At 40.7% G+C, this 17,956-nt stretch overlaps 1 protein-coding gene across 3 annotated transcripts; it reads right to left on the bottom strand.

Annotated features, from left to right (window-relative positions):
- Positions 1 to 4,637: 4,637 nt before the first annotated feature.
- Positions 4,638 to 17,629, bottom strand: LOC139929345 (uncharacterized). Of its 3 annotated transcripts, XM_078282156.1 has the most exons (14): positions 17,519 to 17,629; positions 16,767 to 16,869; positions 16,538 to 16,654; positions 15,841 to 15,954; positions 15,582 to 15,660; positions 15,150 to 15,378; positions 12,978 to 14,781; positions 12,694 to 12,867; positions 10,891 to 11,064; positions 9,033 to 9,206; positions 8,240 to 8,413; positions 7,775 to 7,948; positions 7,509 to 7,555; positions 4,638 to 6,550 (listed from the first exon to the last, which is right to left on the bottom strand). In XM_078282156.1, exons 2-14 carry the CDS (start codon positions 16,853 to 16,855, stop codon positions 5,979 to 5,981), a joined length of 3,921 nt encoding a protein of 1,306 aa, XP_078138282.1. In that variant the 5' UTR covers positions 16,856 to 16,869; positions 17,519 to 17,629; the 3' UTR covers positions 4,638 to 5,978. The 3 variants fall into 3 exon arrangements, with proteins under 3 accessions (XP_078138282.1, XP_078138284.1, XP_078138285.1); XM_078282158.1 differs by lacking the exon at positions 8,240 to 8,413; XM_078282159.1 differs by lacking the exons at positions 8,240 to 8,413; positions 9,033 to 9,206.
- Between the last annotated feature and the right edge of the window lie 327 nt (positions 17,630 to 17,956).

Raw genomic sequence — 17,956 nt, 5'->3', positions numbered from 1 at the left:
GTTGGTGACATCCTGCAGGACGCTCTGCACTGCTGTTATGGATCCATGATCTCTGTAAATACTTTGCTCTCAGGTGTTCTTCATGTTGTAGTTATGATGCACTTCCTGTGTAATGTCTGCTTATGATGCCTAATAATGCAATATGAGTCTTACTTCAACCAAAATGTTACCCACACTGCAAAAACTGACCGACTTGCTCAGTTATTTTATCTTGTCTCCAGACTCATCAAGCTTATTTTAGGATTCATTTTCTTTTAGTGAAATCATCTCACTGCACTGGCAGATTATTTTACCAGTTTCAACAAATTAGACTTTTTTTCCAGGAGAATTTAACTTGTTTCAGGACATTTTCTTGGTAAAAGTGAAATTGTCTTGGAGAAAGTTTCTTGTTTCCAGATTTTCTTCATTGTTTTCTGATGATTTCTTGAAAGAAGTCATATTGGTCATAGTCATATAGTCATATAGTGCAGAGAGAGAATTTGACTAAAAATATCATGAAAGAAGCTGATAGGTCTGGAGACAAGAGAACATCACTGGACAGATTGTCATTTTTTACAGTGCGGCGTGTCACTCACACTACTACTACTACTACTACTACACTACTATTTGTATCACTGGGATGAAACTGTATGTATATATTTACAAATTTACATATTTGTTCTGTTTTCAGTCCAGCCTGTTGCAAAATACTCTTCACTATCCAGAATATTAATTTACATCTTTCCTTCTTAGTGCTTCACTTCCAAATCATTTAAAAGGTTCTAAAGAATGTTTTCCTACCATGGATTGATGGATCAATAGATTACTCACAGGTGGAAAGTAATTAAGTACATTTACTCAACTTCTGTGCTTCAGTCCAGTTCTGAGGTTCTGTCACTCTACTTGAGTATTTCCATTTAATTCTTCTACTTTTCCTCCTCTACATCTCAGAGGGAAATCTTGTTCTTTTTCCTCCTCTACATTTATCTGCCGGCTGGAGTTACTAGTTACTTTGCAGAATAAGGTTTTACATGCAAAACATACGATAAGCTCATAAAATATGTTGCATTGTTAGAGTTTAAACTCCAACAGTATCTGGAGCAGTTAGACGACAACATTAAAATACTTCTGACAGGTTCATGCTTCAATAATTTAACTCTCTGACAGAATGACGACTTTTACTTTGATACTTCACTACATTTTACTGATAATACTGCTATATTTTTACCGAAGTAAACTTTTGAATGCAGAACTTTGACTTTTAATGAAGTATTTTTCCATGATGGTGTTGCTACTTTTACTTCACTAAATGGTTTGAGCACTTTTCCCACCACTTCTCTTTCTGTCCCTGCTGGATATGAAACTGATCTCTTCATTGATTCCAGTTCAAACTGTGAATTTTGCCTGATCTGGAACCATCTGCTGTCCCGGCAGGTCTGAGTGCATGTCGTCAGTCTGGTGGATAATCAATGGACTGATAATACATTCAAATGACGTGTGCTGGAAGTGTTTTTCAACCCGTGGCTCTGGCCTCAACGTTGAGTCTTAGAAAGATTTCAACAGATTCCTACAGTCGAAAAATGAACATTGACCCTCTTAGCTATTAAGAAAAAAAATATTACGCCGAATGAATTTGTTTGGTTTAATATAAACTAGACTGAAATGAATAAAATTAACTCAAATGATTTAAAGTGTCTGTCTGTCATTGGATCTATGGAACCAGATATCGTAGAGTTTATTTCATTTTGGTGTCATTTAGACATTAATAAAACACATTCGAAATCTAGTGGCATTGTGAGCACACATTGCATTCATTGATATTTTTTCAATCGATTTATTTTAATTCTATTTTAGTGAATTTCATAAATGTGTAGTATGGTAAATATGTGTGTGTGTGTGTGTGTGTGTGAGAGAGAGAGAGAAAGAGAAAGGCAGCTCAGCTCAGTCATGCTGAGATGTGTAACATTTGGTGGAGATTGAGTCAACTTTGTGAGAATTATTATTATTTTTTTAATAGTTGAATTTCATCAGCCTAGAATTATAAGGTTCTACCTGCCTTCAGGATAGTTCTGAGAATGGAGATGGGTCCTTCTGTTTTAGAAATTACAGACTAAAAAATAATTATTTTCAAAAAAAGTAACACCACACAGATGTTCACAGGCACTCATAGAATAGGTTTAACTAGTTTTGACAAAAAAGTCAGATAGACCCTTATAATTCCAAAGTCACAATTTTCCAACTTCTAGCACACGTGCTCATTAGCGCCCCATGGTGGGCGAGTGATGTACTGCTGATATAAAGTCTCAGGGTGTTACTACACTAACTCACTCCAGGGTGAGTTATAAGGGAGGAGAGATTTGAACCTGCGATCTTCAGTTTACGAGCCACTCGCTCTAACCACCGGACCATCTGACCTGTTCTCACACCTGCTGATCTGATTGAAATCCACCTTGTCAGCTGGTTGAAAAACTACAGTTAGGCTGACTGACAGTTCAAACTTTACACTGACACTAGCTGACACTGATCTAATGCAGGTTTAACAGACTGAAGAGTCTGGAGTCCTGCTGAAGACACTCTGCTGTTAACATACAAAAGTGGAAGCTGGAGGAATTGAACCTGTGATCTTCTGACTACTGGTCCTGCTCTGTAACAAAACTTCTTTAGAGACAAAGTACTTGAGATCAGAGCTAGTATTAGTCCACCTGTAAACAGCCTATCCATCTCCTCTGAGAACACTGCAGTTCTAAATTCCCTTACTTCCATCACTTTACCAGAACTTCATCATATTATCTCCTCTATGAAGACCTCCATCTGTCCTCTCGACATTATTCCAACGAAACTTTTCAAAGAAGTTTTTGGCACCATTGGCCCCTGCATTCTTTCAATTATCAATAGGCTCTCTGGAAACCAGCCATGTTCCCCAATCTTTCAAACATGCAGTGGTCCAGCCACTTTAAAAAAACAAAACTGAATCTAGATCCTTCAGTCCTCAATAATTACAGACCAATCTCCAAACTCCCCTTTATTTCTAAAATCCTTGAAAAAGTCGTTTTTAACCACCTGGCTCAAAACTGCATTTTTGAAAAATTCCAATCCGGTTTCAGAGCTCTTCACAGCACTGAATCTGCATTATTGAGAATAACTAATGACTAATAACTAATAACTAATGACCTCCTTCTCTTGATTTCTCTTGTGAGACTCCTGCAGTCTGCCTACCAGACTCATATAGGAGTGGACGATGCTGCACCGTCTTCCTATATGAGTCTGGTAGGTAAAAAGGAATGTTTTCAGTTTAGTTTTAAAAGCGTTAAAATTTTAAAATCAATTCTAAAATTTACTGGAAGCCAGTGTAACGACCTCAGCACAGGTGTTACATGGTCGCATTTCCCTTTTTCTAATTAAAACTCTAGCAGCTGCATTCTGGAGTAGCTGCAGTCGATCGAGATGCTTTTGAGGTATTCCTGTGAGCAGCGTGTTACAGTAGTCTAGCCGACTGGAAACAAAGGCGTGGATGAGTTTTTCAGCGTCCTCCTGGGATAAAAAGTTCCTTACCTTCGTGATATTTCTTAAATGATAAAATACGGTTTTAATTATGCTGCTAATGTGGCTCTGGAAAGTGGAGCGGAGATTTCCTGTCTGTTAGCCTTTGCCCCATAACCAGGATTATATATATATAATATAATATATATATATATTATATTATATACAGATAGATAGATAAATAACATTAAAACCACTGGTTAAACACACACACATATACTGCAGTGTAGACTTCAAATGACAATAATAAAAAAAATCACATGTATCATTAATTTTAGTCTTTCTCCTTCTGTGCCCCCCCCACCCCACACAATCAAGTGAAAGGCATCATAGCTGCTTGTTGTCTCATGCCTGTTTTTTTTGTTTGTTTTGTTTTTCAACTCAAAGCCCTTCTGTTCCAGTTTACAGGTATGAAGTTTCCCCATCTGTCCACTAGAGGGCGCTGCGCACCACTGACTTATTTATTTTTTCTTCCTATAATGGAAGTGAACGGGAGTTGGCAGACTAACTTTGTTTTGGGTCTGTACCAGATCAGTTGCTATGGTAACAGCATGCCACATGAGGCAGAAGTAGAGACAAAGAGATATTAATTATTATTAAAGTTACTGTAGAGAAGTTCTATTTAACAACAGACTGAATGAGTGAAGCTGCTGTTGTCCGTCTTCCCCACTAGGGGGCGGTAACGCTGCTGTAGAGGATCTGTACCGCACTGTGAGGCTGAGAGTGGAGACAGAAGAGAGAGAGCAGCGCTGAAGAAGTGAAATTAAAAGTGAAGAATTTGTCTCATCTAAACAGTAAAAGCAACAGAACTGCAGTTCGCTGCTCTCAGCAGCAGCTGGACTTCACTGGGAGACCAGGGAGGATCCTGTCTGGGTTTATTTTACACATTCTCCGCTCACTTTCTCTCCTTCATCGTTTGATAGCAAAGCCGAGAGGTTAGCTGAGGTTCAGTTAGCTTTGATGGAAAAGATAAAAGCTTTCATGACACTGACTTTGGTTTTATTGATTTATGTGACTGTGAAAGATTAAAAAACAATCAGAGAATATTTTATGTTGTGTATGTGAGCTGACTATCCGTCCAGCAAGTCAACAGACAGAGTCCAGGATTGGTGGATGAATGAAGTTTATTGACAATCTGCAATAATGAAGCAAAACATACAAGTGGGTCTCTCTCTCTCTCTCTCTCTCTCTCTCTCTCTCTCTCTCTCTCTCTCTCTCTCTCTCTCTCTCTCTCTCTCTCTCTTTCCCTCTCTCTCTCTCTCTCTCTCTCTTTCCAATAAAATAACTAAATGAAATACATGTTTTGTTCAATATGAAAATAAAGTATCAATCTTTTTTGAAACAAAAAGCTACAACATTAGAATAAACTATCATCCTTTTTTTTTATGTTGTATGAAGCTCATAAGAAGATACAGCACTAACAAGTGATCCTTTAGTTCCCTCTAGTGGCTGAAAACAGAACTACATCACCATATATTTACTTTTGCTACACAATATAAACAATTACCTGAATAATTGAATAATTTTACACCAAACTCACTACAGAGTTTACCTGAAGTAGCCTATTCATTCACTCTACAAGGTAAATTAACTTTTATTTATCCAGGACCATTCAACACACACAACTTATCACAGCAAGTGAATATCCTCACCATATCAATAGAAATTAAATTACACTTTACAACCAGCAGATGTCAATTTCCACATTTTTACAGGAATTTAACTAAAGGGAAGTTGAACCGAATTAACTTTTAGATTGTTTTTCTTCAAATGCTGAAATTCCCTGTAATTTAACACAAAAAATGTTTTGTGTGTTGTTAGTTATGATCTATCAAGATCAATCAGAATGTTTATTTCAAGGAAACAATTACTTATTAAAGTCAACAAATTATGTTTAAAAGTATGCTTGCTTGAGAAAAAGATCAAACATTGTTCATTTAACTTTATTTCTGGGAAACAATTGTGCAAAACAAGATAGAAGTTTAGCATGGAGTGGAGAGATTAATTAAATACCAAATAAAACAAAAGTCCAAAGGGAAGATCCTGAATTTCCCCAAGGGGATCAATAAAGTCTTATCTTATCTTATCTTATCTTATATATTTTAACCTGTCAATCATCAAAAACAGATTATCAGAGGAACAACAATAACTTGATTCTTTCTGGATAAATATCTAATTTACTTCATTTTCCAAATAAAATGTCCATGTTCCTGTACATGTGTGATGTTAAAACTAGACCCAACACACAGAATACACTCTATTTACAGACTGATGGATCATGTTTGTTTACAGTGAAATGAGAAGTAATCTTATATAAAAATAGCCTACAAACATTATTAATATTCTGCTTTTAAGTGTACGTGTGTGTATGTGTGTGTGTGTGTGTGTGTGTGTGTGATCCTGTACAGAGTGAACCATCATTTCAGCAGCTGTCTTTGGTCAGCAGTGTGAGTGTTTCTCTACACAGGAGGGAAATCTCCCTCCTCTGTCTGACACACAGAATCTGAGGAGTGAAACCTTACTCCAAACCCAGAACCGAACCCAAACGCAGGGCAGAGTGGTTCAGTGAATGTGGAGTGGAAGGTGTGGATGTGGATCAGTGTGTCAGAGGAAACTCTGTAGAAGGACAGAGAGCCAGCAGACCAGTCCAGATACACTGCTACTCTGTCAGAGCCAGAGGAGGAGGAGGGGAGGCGTATAGCTGTTTCTCTGTTATTGTGACAGGCAGAGTAACTTTTACCAAGGCAGAACAGACTCCAGGACTTTTCATTCCTTCCAAGCCTGCAGTCATCACCCTCTCCTCTGATTCCTCTGTAAGTCACTCCTATATAAACCAGTTCTTCCCTCTCGACCTCCCAGTAACAGCGACCAGTCAGACCATTTCTACACAGCAGCTGATCCCAGTAGTCAAATCTCTCTGGGTGATCAGGATATGGCTGCTCCTCTCTCACCTCTGTCACCTTTCTGTTGTCTTCAGACAGGAAGAGCTTTCTGTTTGCTGTGTTTGGGTCCAGAGTGAGTTCACAGGCATCTGATGGAGAGAACAAGACTCAATACAGCAGCAGCTTTTTAAATAATAGACCTGTTGTGTTTATAATTTGTTTGCTTGTGACGTGCACACATTTTATATATTGAGAGCATGATTTCAATATTTCGAGGGAACGTTTTGGCAGCTTGTGAGCATGTTTCACATGCGCACAAATACAACAAAATGAGGGTTCGAATTGCATGTCGTGCACACATTATAGTAAATCAACATAAATTATTTTTCTCCCGATGGTCACTTACTCATTTCAAGCTAAAGCCGGTGTAGCAAGGCGTGGGGGAAAAAACACACTCTCTAAAAAGGTCAAGGGCCAAAAAAATTCAATGACTAGAAACCACAAAACATCAGCGCACTTAGTTGGAAGGAATACACAACTACATAAAACATTGTAATTCCAAGAACTGTACTTATTCAATTATTATTATACCATTTATGAGAAATAAATTACAATTGAAATTAGGTCTACAACTTGAGACACTTGAGTTGATATAAATTGCTACATTACCTACAATGCTTTGATTTCAACACTAGCAGGTAGACCTTGTCTGTGACCCAATGTTAAATAATAAATCTATGTGGAATTGCAAAATATATGTGATTTGGCTATTAGTGGGTCAGGATATGCATAGCTTAGAAGGGTCACTAGTGTTATTACAGTGAGGAAATTCACTGTTAATTCAATGGTGAAGTTCAGTGGTGGAATAGCAAGCTAATTAAATCGTATGGCCTATATTTTAATATTATTGCAGGCCACCCACAAATTCTGTTTGGCCACCTAGTGATAAAATCCCTTTAATTTATTAGGTTTTATTCTTGCATTATTAAAAAATAGGTCAACAGTTAAAAGCACCTTAGAACATACAGAAGAAACTGCAACTACACCATCTAAATAACTGAATGTGTGCTGCTTTGTTTTCATAAATAAAACTAAATACACACTTACACTTCCTCAGACCTGGTTTCAACATCTGCACTCCACCATGGTCCACACTGGGGGAGAAACAGACAGACCAGCAGATTCTCTTTAGTGATGGAAACATGGGCAGTAAATAACCTTCACTATGAAGGATTGTCCAGACGACGTCACTCATATCCACCATTAAACATTAAACAATATTCCTCAGCTTCTCTGTCTGACTGAGAAAATGTCTGCCAACTCTAACCCCTCTATTAGACACTGCCTCTGCCTGGCAGCAAGCCTCTCCAGACCTGAGAGAGTCCAGTCTCCAGTGTGGATCCTCCAGTCCAGCAGAGAGCAGCTTCACTCCTGAGGCTCCTGGATGATTGTAGCTCAGGTCCAGCTCTCTCAGATGGGAGGGGTTGGAGCTCAGAGCTGAGGCCAGAGAAGCACAGCCTTCCTCTGTGAGCAGACAGCCTGACAGCCTGCACACACACACACACACACACACACACACACACACACACACACACACACACACAATGAGATTTTCTCATTAGTACATTCTAGGAAATGGTGTATAATAATAAAAATCTAATCAGCGAAAACAGTTCACATGGCCTAGAAAGTAGAGCTAAATGTTGGTATCACAACTGGTTTGAGAATCCCATGAACAGAAAAATCCTGCACAGGTTCAGTGTTTATTGACTGACATTAACCTGCATGTAAAGCAGGATTTATCTGGTCATGTGTTGAACAGGTTGAGGAATACTGACTTGAGAGTTTCCAGTCTACAGTGTGGACTCTCCAGTCCAGCAGAGAGCAGCTTCAGTCCTGAATCCTGCAGGTCGTTGTTACTCAGGTCCAGCTCTCTCAGACTAGAGGACTGGGAGCTGAGAACTGAGGCCAGAGCTTCACAGCTTCTCTCTGACAGCTGACACACACTCAGCCTGAAGGACAAGAAAAGATATGGAAATGTTATTCTCTTTTATTTTAATGTCATGATTGTGTTTTATGGGCACTACTTTCATGTCGCCCTTATCTAAAAGCAGAGTTTACAGTGTGCTTTGGTGCTGTAGCTCACTGAGCTGAATGTAGCACTAACAATGTCAGGGATGCTGGTTTGATATCTAACTATGGTATATGATATCTAACTGGTAACCATTGGAGAGATGCTAAATTTGGGGATATACAGTATGATCTCTTCTTAGCACTAGTTGAAATCCTAGCTGCTCTATTCTGATCAAACTGGAGATGTGACAGTGAATTATGATGGACACAGGAAAAAAGAGAGGTGCAATAATCTAATTAACATGATATCAAAGCATGGATGACCTTCTGGCTGTGTATATGAAACTGGACCAGAATAAAACATTCTGGAAAATTCCAAGATTTTCATTAGAGTAAAATTAAAAATACAAATGTATGGTGGCTCTGAAATACTGATATATAACTTGCAGTGTCACCCTTTGCAGATTCAGGAATACTGACCTGAGAGACACTGTTTTGAGAGCATGGACCTTAGTTGTAGAAATTGAAAAAAAACAACAGCCTGTAAATGGATCTTACCTGAGAGTTTCCAGTCTACAGTGTGGACTCTCCAGTCCAGCAGAGAGCAGCTTCACTCCTGAATCCTGCAGCTCGTTGTTACTCAGGTCCAGCTCTGTCAGACTAGAGGACTGGGAGCTGAGAACTGAGGCCAGAGCTTCACAGCTTCTCTCTGACAGCTGACACACACTCAGCCTTAATGGACATGAAAAGATATGGAAATATTCTCTTATATGTTAATGTGATAATTGTCTGTGTTTTTTGGCTGCTGCTTACTAACGATAAACTTTATACATGTCGCCCTCATCTAAAAGCAGAGTTTACAGTGTGGTTTGCATGGTGCTGTAGCTCACTGAGCTGAGAGTAGCACTAACAATTTCAGGGATGCTGGTTTGATTTCCACTGGAGTCACCAGTGCTAAAGATTTATGCACACATGGCATGGTAAGGTGATTTTGAAAAAAAAGTATTTCAAAAGTAGTGTTTTTAAGCAATAATTACATAAAATCAAAACATAAGAAGGGGCAAAGAGAAAAACATTACACAACAGGAAGTCAACAAAAGTGGTTTTTTTTTTTATCAATTGTTTTAAAAGATGATACATAATTTTCTAGGTTAAACCCTTCAAGAAGGCATTCCACAGAGTAGGGGCCCTGATGGCAAAAGTGAAATCGCCTGTAAAGGCCCTGACACACCAGGCCGATGGTCGGTCGTCGGCCAATGTCGGGTCGTCGGTAAGCGTCGGTGTCCCTAGTTTTTGCGGTGTGTCCCGCACCGTCGGCACTAGTCGGACCCTGTCGGCGTCTTTTCGGCCGATTGAGCGTGTTGAATCGGCGGCGGAGCCCGTCGGTGAGAGAGATCACTCTGATTGGTAGTTCGTGTTTTGCCTCTGGATGATTGGACTGATAAATTCCTTCAACATGTGGAACTGAACAGGAAAGAGCCGAGCGAAATTTTTTAAATCGGAGGTTTCATTTATCTCCAGCTCTCGAGACAGGTTGGGGAAAGCCCCTTGAGCCTGTCGCTGGAGTAATGTTATTCATGATTTCACCCATTTAGTGCGGTTTCTCCTTATTTTTCGCCTCCGCCTCTTCCTTTCTTCTTCCACAACCAAACGACCAAGGGCTGACAACGCCAGTGCCATTTGCAACTTCTTATCAGACATAAGGTACGGAGAGTTATTTCCCCTCACGCAGGCGCAGAACGTACGTGCTAGTTGGCCGTTGGCTGTAGTCTTTGCGGTGTGTTCAAGTGCAACTTTTTAGAACAGACGCAGGCGACGTGAGGCGACGCAACAGTCGGCCTTCGTCGCCGCTGGTTCTTTGACGTCGGTTTGGTGTGTCAGGGCCTTAAGTCAGAGGGAGTTGAAGATCTCAGCTTGCTCTCTGGCTCATAGGGAACTAAGAGCTGTGCAGTGTAACTTGGGCCCAAACTTGCCATGCTGTAAATGTGCTCAGTGAAATCTTAATATTAATTCCATATGTAACGGGTAATCAGTGGAGAGACATTAAACTTGGGGATATATGATGTCTTCTTAGCCCTAGTTGCTCAATTCTGAACAAGCTGGAGATGTGACAGTGAATTATGATGGAGACTGGAATATCAATGATATCAAATCATGGATGACCTTCATTAAATCATCCAGGTTCATGGCTGTGTATATGAAGCTGGATCAGAATAAAACACATTCTGGAAAATTCCAAGATTTCCTTTTGAGTAAAATTGAAAATACAAATGTATACTGGCTCTGAAATCCTGATATATAACATGTCACCCTTTGGAAATTAGGGAATACTGACCTGAGAGAGACTATTTTGAGAGCATGGACCTTATTTTGGAAGAAATGTGTCAAATTGAAAAAAACTGTAAATGGATTTTACCTGAGAGTCTCCAGTCTACAGTGTGGACTCTCCAGTCCAGCAGAGAGCAGCTTCACTCCTGAATCCTGCAGGTCGTTGTTACTCAGGTCCAGCTCTCTCAGACTAGAGGACTGGGAGCTGAGACCTGAGGCCAGAGCTTCACAGCTTCTCTCTGACAGCTGACAGTCACTCAGCCTGAAGGACAAGAAAAGATATGGAAATGTTATTCTCTTACATGTTAATGTCATGATTGTTTCTGTTTTTAGGCCACTGCTTTCATATAACTGCTACTAATGATAAACTTTATTTATGTTCCCCTTATCAAAAAGCAGAGTTTACAGTGTACTTTGCATGGTGCTGTAGCTCACTGAGCTGAGTGCAGCACTAACAATACCGGCAATGCTGGTTTGATTCCCACTGGGGACACTAAAAATATATGCACTAATGGTACTGTAAGGTGATTTGGATAAATAATCCACCAAATGGCATATGCTATGCTCTACTTTACAGAAAGCCATACATTTTTACCAATTGTTTCAAAAGATGATACTGAATTTGCCAGCTTAAACCCCCCAGGAACACATTCCACAGAGTAGGGGCCCTGATGACCAAAGTGAAATCAACTGTTGAGTCTAGACTAAGGGAAAATCAGCAGGAGCCGAAGATCTCAGCTTTCTCTCCGGTTTATAGGGAACGAAGAACTCTGTAGAGTAACTTGGGCCCAAAACTAGCCATGCTTTAAATGTGCTCAGTGAAATCTTAATATTAATTCAATATCTAACTGGTAACCAGTGGAGAGATGCTAAACTTGGGGATATATGATCTCTTCTTTGCACTAATTAAAATCCTAGCTGCTTGATTCTGAACAAGATGGAGATAGATAGATAGATAGATAGATAGATAGATAGATAGATAGATGCATTTATTGGTCCTTTCGGAAATTTGTCGCGTGCCATACAGCAATGTCAGACAAATAAACAGACAACTACAATGACAGCAACATCAGCAGCACAAACAACAACACTACCACCTCACCGCAACGACAGGACACCCCACCATCACATCACAACATATCCCACATCACTAGAGTGCTCCTCTCATTACAAGGTGCAGCATCCCAACACACCAAGGTCAAGTTCTTTCTGTTTCACAGTTTGTTGAGCAGTGCAATTCTGGTAGGAACAAATGATCTGCGAGCCCGGTTGGTTCGGAGGGATGGCACCCTGTACCGTCGGCCTGATGGCAACAGTTCATATGCACTAAATAGGGGGTGTGTTTCATCTCTAGTAATCACTTCACCTTTCCTCCTTACTCGGGACTCGCAGATCAATGCCATACTGTTTTGCTGTTGTCCAGCAATCTTACTGGACATGTTGACTATCTTACGCAGTTTGTTTTTATTACTCAATGACAACGAAAAATACCAAGCAATAGAACAAAAGTTCAAATGCTCTCCACAAAGGAACGATAGAAAAGGACCATGATGTCTCTGTCCACTCTGAACTGTCTCAGTTTACACATGAAATATACACACTGCAGACCTCTCTTGTAGATAACATTTGTGTTTAAATCTCATGACAGTTTAGCATCTATTATAGTTCCTAGATATATGTATTGACTTACTACTTCAACACCTTCCCCATTGATATCTATTTGTTGGTTGGTGTGTTGGTGCTCTGAAATCCATATATTTAACTTGCATGGGTCACCCATTACAGATTCAGGAATACTACTTGACAGACACTGTTTTGAGAACATGGACCTTGGTTTAGAGAAATCAAATGTGTTTGGAAAACAAAACAAAAAAAAGTAAATGGATCTTACCTGAGAGTTTCCAGTCTACAGTGTGGACTCTCCAGTCCAGCAGAGAGCAGCTTCACTCCTGAATCCTGCAGGTCGTTGTTACTCAGGTCCAGCTCTCTCAGACTAGAGGACTGGGAGCTGAGAACTGAGGCCAGAGCTTCACAGCTTCTCTCTGACAGCTGACAGCCACTCAGCCTGAAGGAGAATTAGTGATGAAGATAAACAAGAACTTTGAAAATACATATTTTTTCTCTTGTGTAGAAAAGATAATGTTATATTTAATATACAGTTATCTATGAACCTACAAAGATTTATTGGAGGCTTTGACCACTGGCAGCAGCCTCAGAAGAGCCTCCTCTGAAGCAGAGTATTTCTTCAGGTCAAACACGTCCAGCTCTTCTTCTGATGACAGTAAGATGAAGACCAGAGCCGACCACTGAGCAGGGGAGAGTCTGGCTGTGGAGAGACTTCCTGATCTCAGGTACTGTTGGATCTCCTCCACTAGAGAACGGTCATTCAGCTCATTCAGACAGTGGAACAGATTGATGCTTCTCTCTGGAGACGGATTCTCCCTGATCTTCTGCTTGATGTATTGGACTGTTTTCTGATTTGTCTGTGAGCTACTTCCTGTCTGTTTCAGCAGGTCTTGTAGGAGAGTCTGATTGGTTTTCAGTGAAATGCCCAAGAGGAAGCGGAGGAACAAGTCCAGGTGGCCATTTGGACTCTGTAAGGCTGCATCCACAGCACTCTGGTAGAGGTGTTTTAGTTTAGATTTGTCTCTTAATAATTTAGAGCACCAGGATGGTGATTGTGGTTCTGACAGTAGATTGACACCAGTGTTGATGAATGACAGAGAGACATAAACAGCAGCCAGAAACTCCTGAATGCTCAGATGGACAAAGCAGAACACCTGGTCCTGGTACAGCCCTCGCTCCTCTTTAAAGATCTGTGTGAACACTCCTGAGTACACTGAGGCTGCTCTGATATCAATGCCACACTCTGTCAGGTCGGCTTCATAGAAGATCAGGTTGCCTTTCTCCAGCTGCTCAAAAGCCAGTTTTCCCAGAGAGAGAATCATCTTCCTGCTCTCTGTAGTCCAGTGTGGATCTGTCTCAGCTCTCCCATGATACTTGACATTCCCCTGGATGGACTGAACCACCAGGAAGTGGATGTACATCTCAGTCAGGGTCTTGGGCAGGTCTCTTCTCTCACTGGTTTTCAACACATGGTCCAGAACTGTAGCAGTGATCCAGCAGAAGACTGGGATGTGGCACATGATGTGGAGGCTTTGTGACGTCTTGATGTGGGAGATGATTCTGCTGGCCTGCTCCTCATCTCTGAATCTCTTCCTGAAGTACTCCTCCTTCTGTGGGTCAGTGAAGCCTCTCACCTCTGTCACCATGTCAACACACTCAGGAGGGATCTGATTGGCTGCTGCAGGTCGTGTGGTTATCCAGAGACGAGCAGAGGGAAGCAGTTTCCCCTTGATGAGGTTTGTCAGCAGCACATCCACTGAGGTTGACTCTGTAACATCAGTCAGGATCTCGTTGTTCTGGAAGTCTAGAGGAAGTCGGCACTCATCCAGACCGTCAAAGATGAACACAACCTGGAACTTGTCAAACCTGCAGATTCCTGCTTCTTTGGTCTCAGTAAAGAAGTGATGAAGAAGTTTCACCAAGCTGTACTTTTTCCCTTTCAGCAGATTCAGCTCTCGGAAAGTGAATGGAAATGTGAACTGTATATCCTGGTTGGCTTTGTCTTCAGCCCAGTCCAGAGTGAACTTCTGTGTTAAGACTGTTTTCCCAATGCCAGCCACTCCCTTTGTCATCAATGTTCTGGTTGGTCGATCTCTTCCAGGTAAGGGTTTAAAGATGTCTTCACATTTGATTGTTGTTTCTGGTCTGTCTGGTTTCCTGGATGCTGCTTCAATCTGTCTGACCTCATGTTCATCATTGACCTCTCCACTCCCTCCCTCTGTGATATGGAGCTCTGTGTAGATCTGATTCAGAAGTGTTGGGTTTCCTGCTTTAGCAATCCCCTCAAACAAACACTGAAACTTCTCCTTCAGATTAGATTTGAGTTCATGTTGGCATGCTGCAGCATGAGTTTCTAAATGAACAAATGACACATATCAATAAGTGGAGGTGATATTAAATGTGAGAAATGTGAAAATGTCCTCGGAAATGTGTCCATTTAACAACTCCATGGCATCTATTCACCCCATTACTGGTGGTAATGACTATTATTGTGTTGTCTTTTCATGTAAACCACTGCGTTCAGCATTTTACACAAACATCAACAAATCAATAATTTAACCAGATTATCCATGGGGATTGTACTCATTTACCTTCCAATCTGGAATTGAAGAGACATAGTTTTAGAAATGTCTGTATTTACGTTAGGTTAGAAATGCAAACATTTCCATTTTCCCTCCATCTCCCCTCTCCATCATGTTAAACCTGTTAAAAGCCTCTTACTGCTCTGCAGAGAGTCAGCCAGCTCCTCCTGCTTCATTCTCCTCAGGAAGTGCAGTGTGATCTTCAGAAAAGCCTCTCTGCTGCTCCTCCTCTGCTCTTCCTCCTCACCGTCCACCACCTCCTCATCCTCCCTCTGCCTCTCTAAGCATTCTGGGTAATCTGGACTCAGAACACTCTGGAACCTTTTCAGCTCGTTCTTCACAAAGGTGATGATGTTCTCCTCAAGCAGCTGGAACAGAATAATATATGAATTAAACTTCCTACTAAAATCTGGACACAAAATCAAACACAAAACACAAAATCAAATCCATCTTGCAGAGTCTGAAAGCCCACTGATCTAAAGAGTGTAGCATGGAGACTATTATGGTCAGAATGGTTGTTTTTCAGTTTGTTTGTAGCTGAAGTAAAAGGTGCTGTTGTACATTTACACACCATAAATATGGAGTCCAGGTCTGTTTGATGCTCCTGGGCAGACTGACCACTGGAAACCTCTGACCTCTCCTGGTGGACTCTGTGGAGAAAACATGATGTATTAGGTCATACTGTATATGTCACACACACACACACATGCTTTGAAAGAGGAATCTTAGTCAACAGAGTATGAAGAGGACCAATTATAATTCTGATGACATGATGATGTGATTCTGACAACAGCAAACCCATCTGTTCATCATCAGTTTTAAATAATTACCTTTGATCAGTAGAGTGGTGTCCATCTTTGAATTCAATAGGTGGCTCCATAGACCAGTCACTCTTCATGGACACACAGCTGGGTTCAGGGGAGTCTGGTCTCTCCTGCTGGATCCTGATAGACAGAGAGGAAGATCACCAGGGTGGGAAATTCACTTTTTAGTCACCAGCCACAGTAGCTTGTGGATACCCCAAAACTACCAGGTAGGTATAATAAAAAAGAAAAGTATTAGCACACCAAAGTGTGATAAAGTTTGAAGCTTGATGTACCTCATGCTCCTCTCTTCCCACACAAATCTTTCACTTTAAGTAAAAGCTGAAGCACCCTGATAAAATAATACTCAGTTGATGAAAATAAAAGTTTTACGTTTAAATTTTTCTCAAGTGAAAGAAACATCACTAAAGACAGGAGTGAAAGCATTGTCATTAAAATCACTGTAAGTATAAAAAGTAAAAGTAAATCATGCCCAGGAAGTTTTCTGTCTTCAGTGCATTAACCTCTGTAGGTTCTCTCTCAACGTTAGCTGCTTTGAAATCAACTGATCACATTTTCTGTGCTAAATGATTCCTATCAAATTTACAAGTAACTGCATGTGTTGTTTACACAGAATGGAGTAAAACACATAAAAACAGGATATTTGCTTGTAAATGTAATCAAGTAAAGTGCCCTAAACTATCCAGCTATTCTAAATTCTTACCTTCTGTCAGTAGAGTGGTGTCCATGTTTGAAGTTAATAGGGTCCAACATAGACCAGTTACTCTTCATGGACACACAGCTGGGTTCAGGGGAGTCTGGTCTCTCCTGCTGGACTGGGCTTCAACACAACAGAGACAGAGCTTTTACTCTGAATAATGATGCTGTAATGATTTCACTGCTGAGCTCTGAGATGGAGAACAGTCACGGACAGTTAGAGATCCTCATCTTACCTCTTAGCTTTGGTCCGGCTGTCATGTTCCCCAGACAGAGTGGTTTTAGAGGGAGGGAGCCCCTCCTCTCTCTCCTCAGACTGACTCATAGTAGAGCGAACACCTTTACACAAACACACTGGGCTGATTCATGACAAGGTTTCCATCACAGGATGTATTATTTCAAAAGCTGATTCTTCCTGTCAGTACCATGTCACATATACAGAGTGTAGTAATACTCAGACCAGCTGCCCTTTACATCAAATACACTGACCAGCTTTATCTAGAAAGGATTTTTAAGCCTCTGGGACAATTGAGACATGGACTGAGCAAAAGGGAGTTGAGTGAAAGGAAGTGTACCTTTGTATTGGCAAGGTGCCAGTGTTTTAGTCACTTGGTGAATCAACAGTGGAAGAAATGCACTTCAGTCAAGCTTATCCAAACTGTCAGACTAGTTCTGAGACTTTCTGCATATTTCCCCATTGAGTTGAGATTGCAATCTAACTGGCTCTGATTTTAGCTTCCACTAAAAAAGTTTAGGTAAAGCATTCTTAGATAATGACAATTTTACCCTCAATGTCAGACATTAATGTTGAAAATTATGGCACAATGAATTCTAATGAATATTTAGATCTGCAAACATCGAAAGCACATTTTGAAAGACTTTAGCACCACCGTCTCATCCCAGTCTACTCTACAGTCATCCAGTTATACAACACAATGTAGAATATTATTCATCAAACATTTATAATGATCCCTGGTAGGGTCTTTACCTGGTGAACTCACATCCAGATCACATCAAAGAGACTTTCTAGCTTCATCTGTAGAGGAAACACTGAGAGAGAAGATGCTGCTTTCTCTCCTTCGTCAGTCCTGGGAGTCTGTGAACATTTGACCTGAGGGTGCGCTCACATCCTCATAACTTGACATTAGTCTAGAAACATCAACATAACATCAAACCAGTCTAACCTGTTGCCACAAACCATGTCTGTGGTGATTTAGTTGGACTATCTTAGGGTTAGAGCCCCAGAGGCAGAATAACATGTTTACGAGATGCCAAAGCCCGGCCTTACGACCTAGCTGGTGGGGCCGCCAATGATAGAGATGGGACGGCTGGTTGTGCGAAAAGTCGCCACGGCGTGCAGAGCCATCGCAAAACAACGCACGCCAACGCACGCCCATTGGGATTGCATTGGGGCCGTTTTAAAGAG

Source organism: Centroberyx gerrardi, chromosome 24 (genome assembly GCF_048128805.1).
Source record: "Centroberyx gerrardi isolate f3 chromosome 24, fCenGer3.hap1.cur.20231027, whole genome shotgun sequence".
NCBI classification, from domain to species: Eukaryota; Metazoa; Chordata; class Actinopteri; order Beryciformes; family Berycidae; genus Centroberyx; species Centroberyx gerrardi.
Note: the sequence above shows the minus strand (reverse complement) of the source record. Positions and strands in the feature narration are given on the sequence as shown.

Coding starts and splice junctions, on each gene's coding strand:
- LOC139929345 (XM_078282156.1), bottom strand. CDS start 16,855: ATGAGTCAGTCTGAGGAGAGAGAGGAGGGGCTCCCTCCCTCTAAAACC. Junction 11,065..12,693: donor TGTAGACTGGAAACTCTCAG/GTAAGATCCATT, acceptor CTTGTCCTTCAG/GCTGAGTGACTGTCAGCTGT. Junction 7,556..7,774: donor TGGAGACTGGACTCTCTCAG/GTCTGGAGAGGC, acceptor TTTCTCCCCCAG/TGTGGACCATGGTGGAGTGC.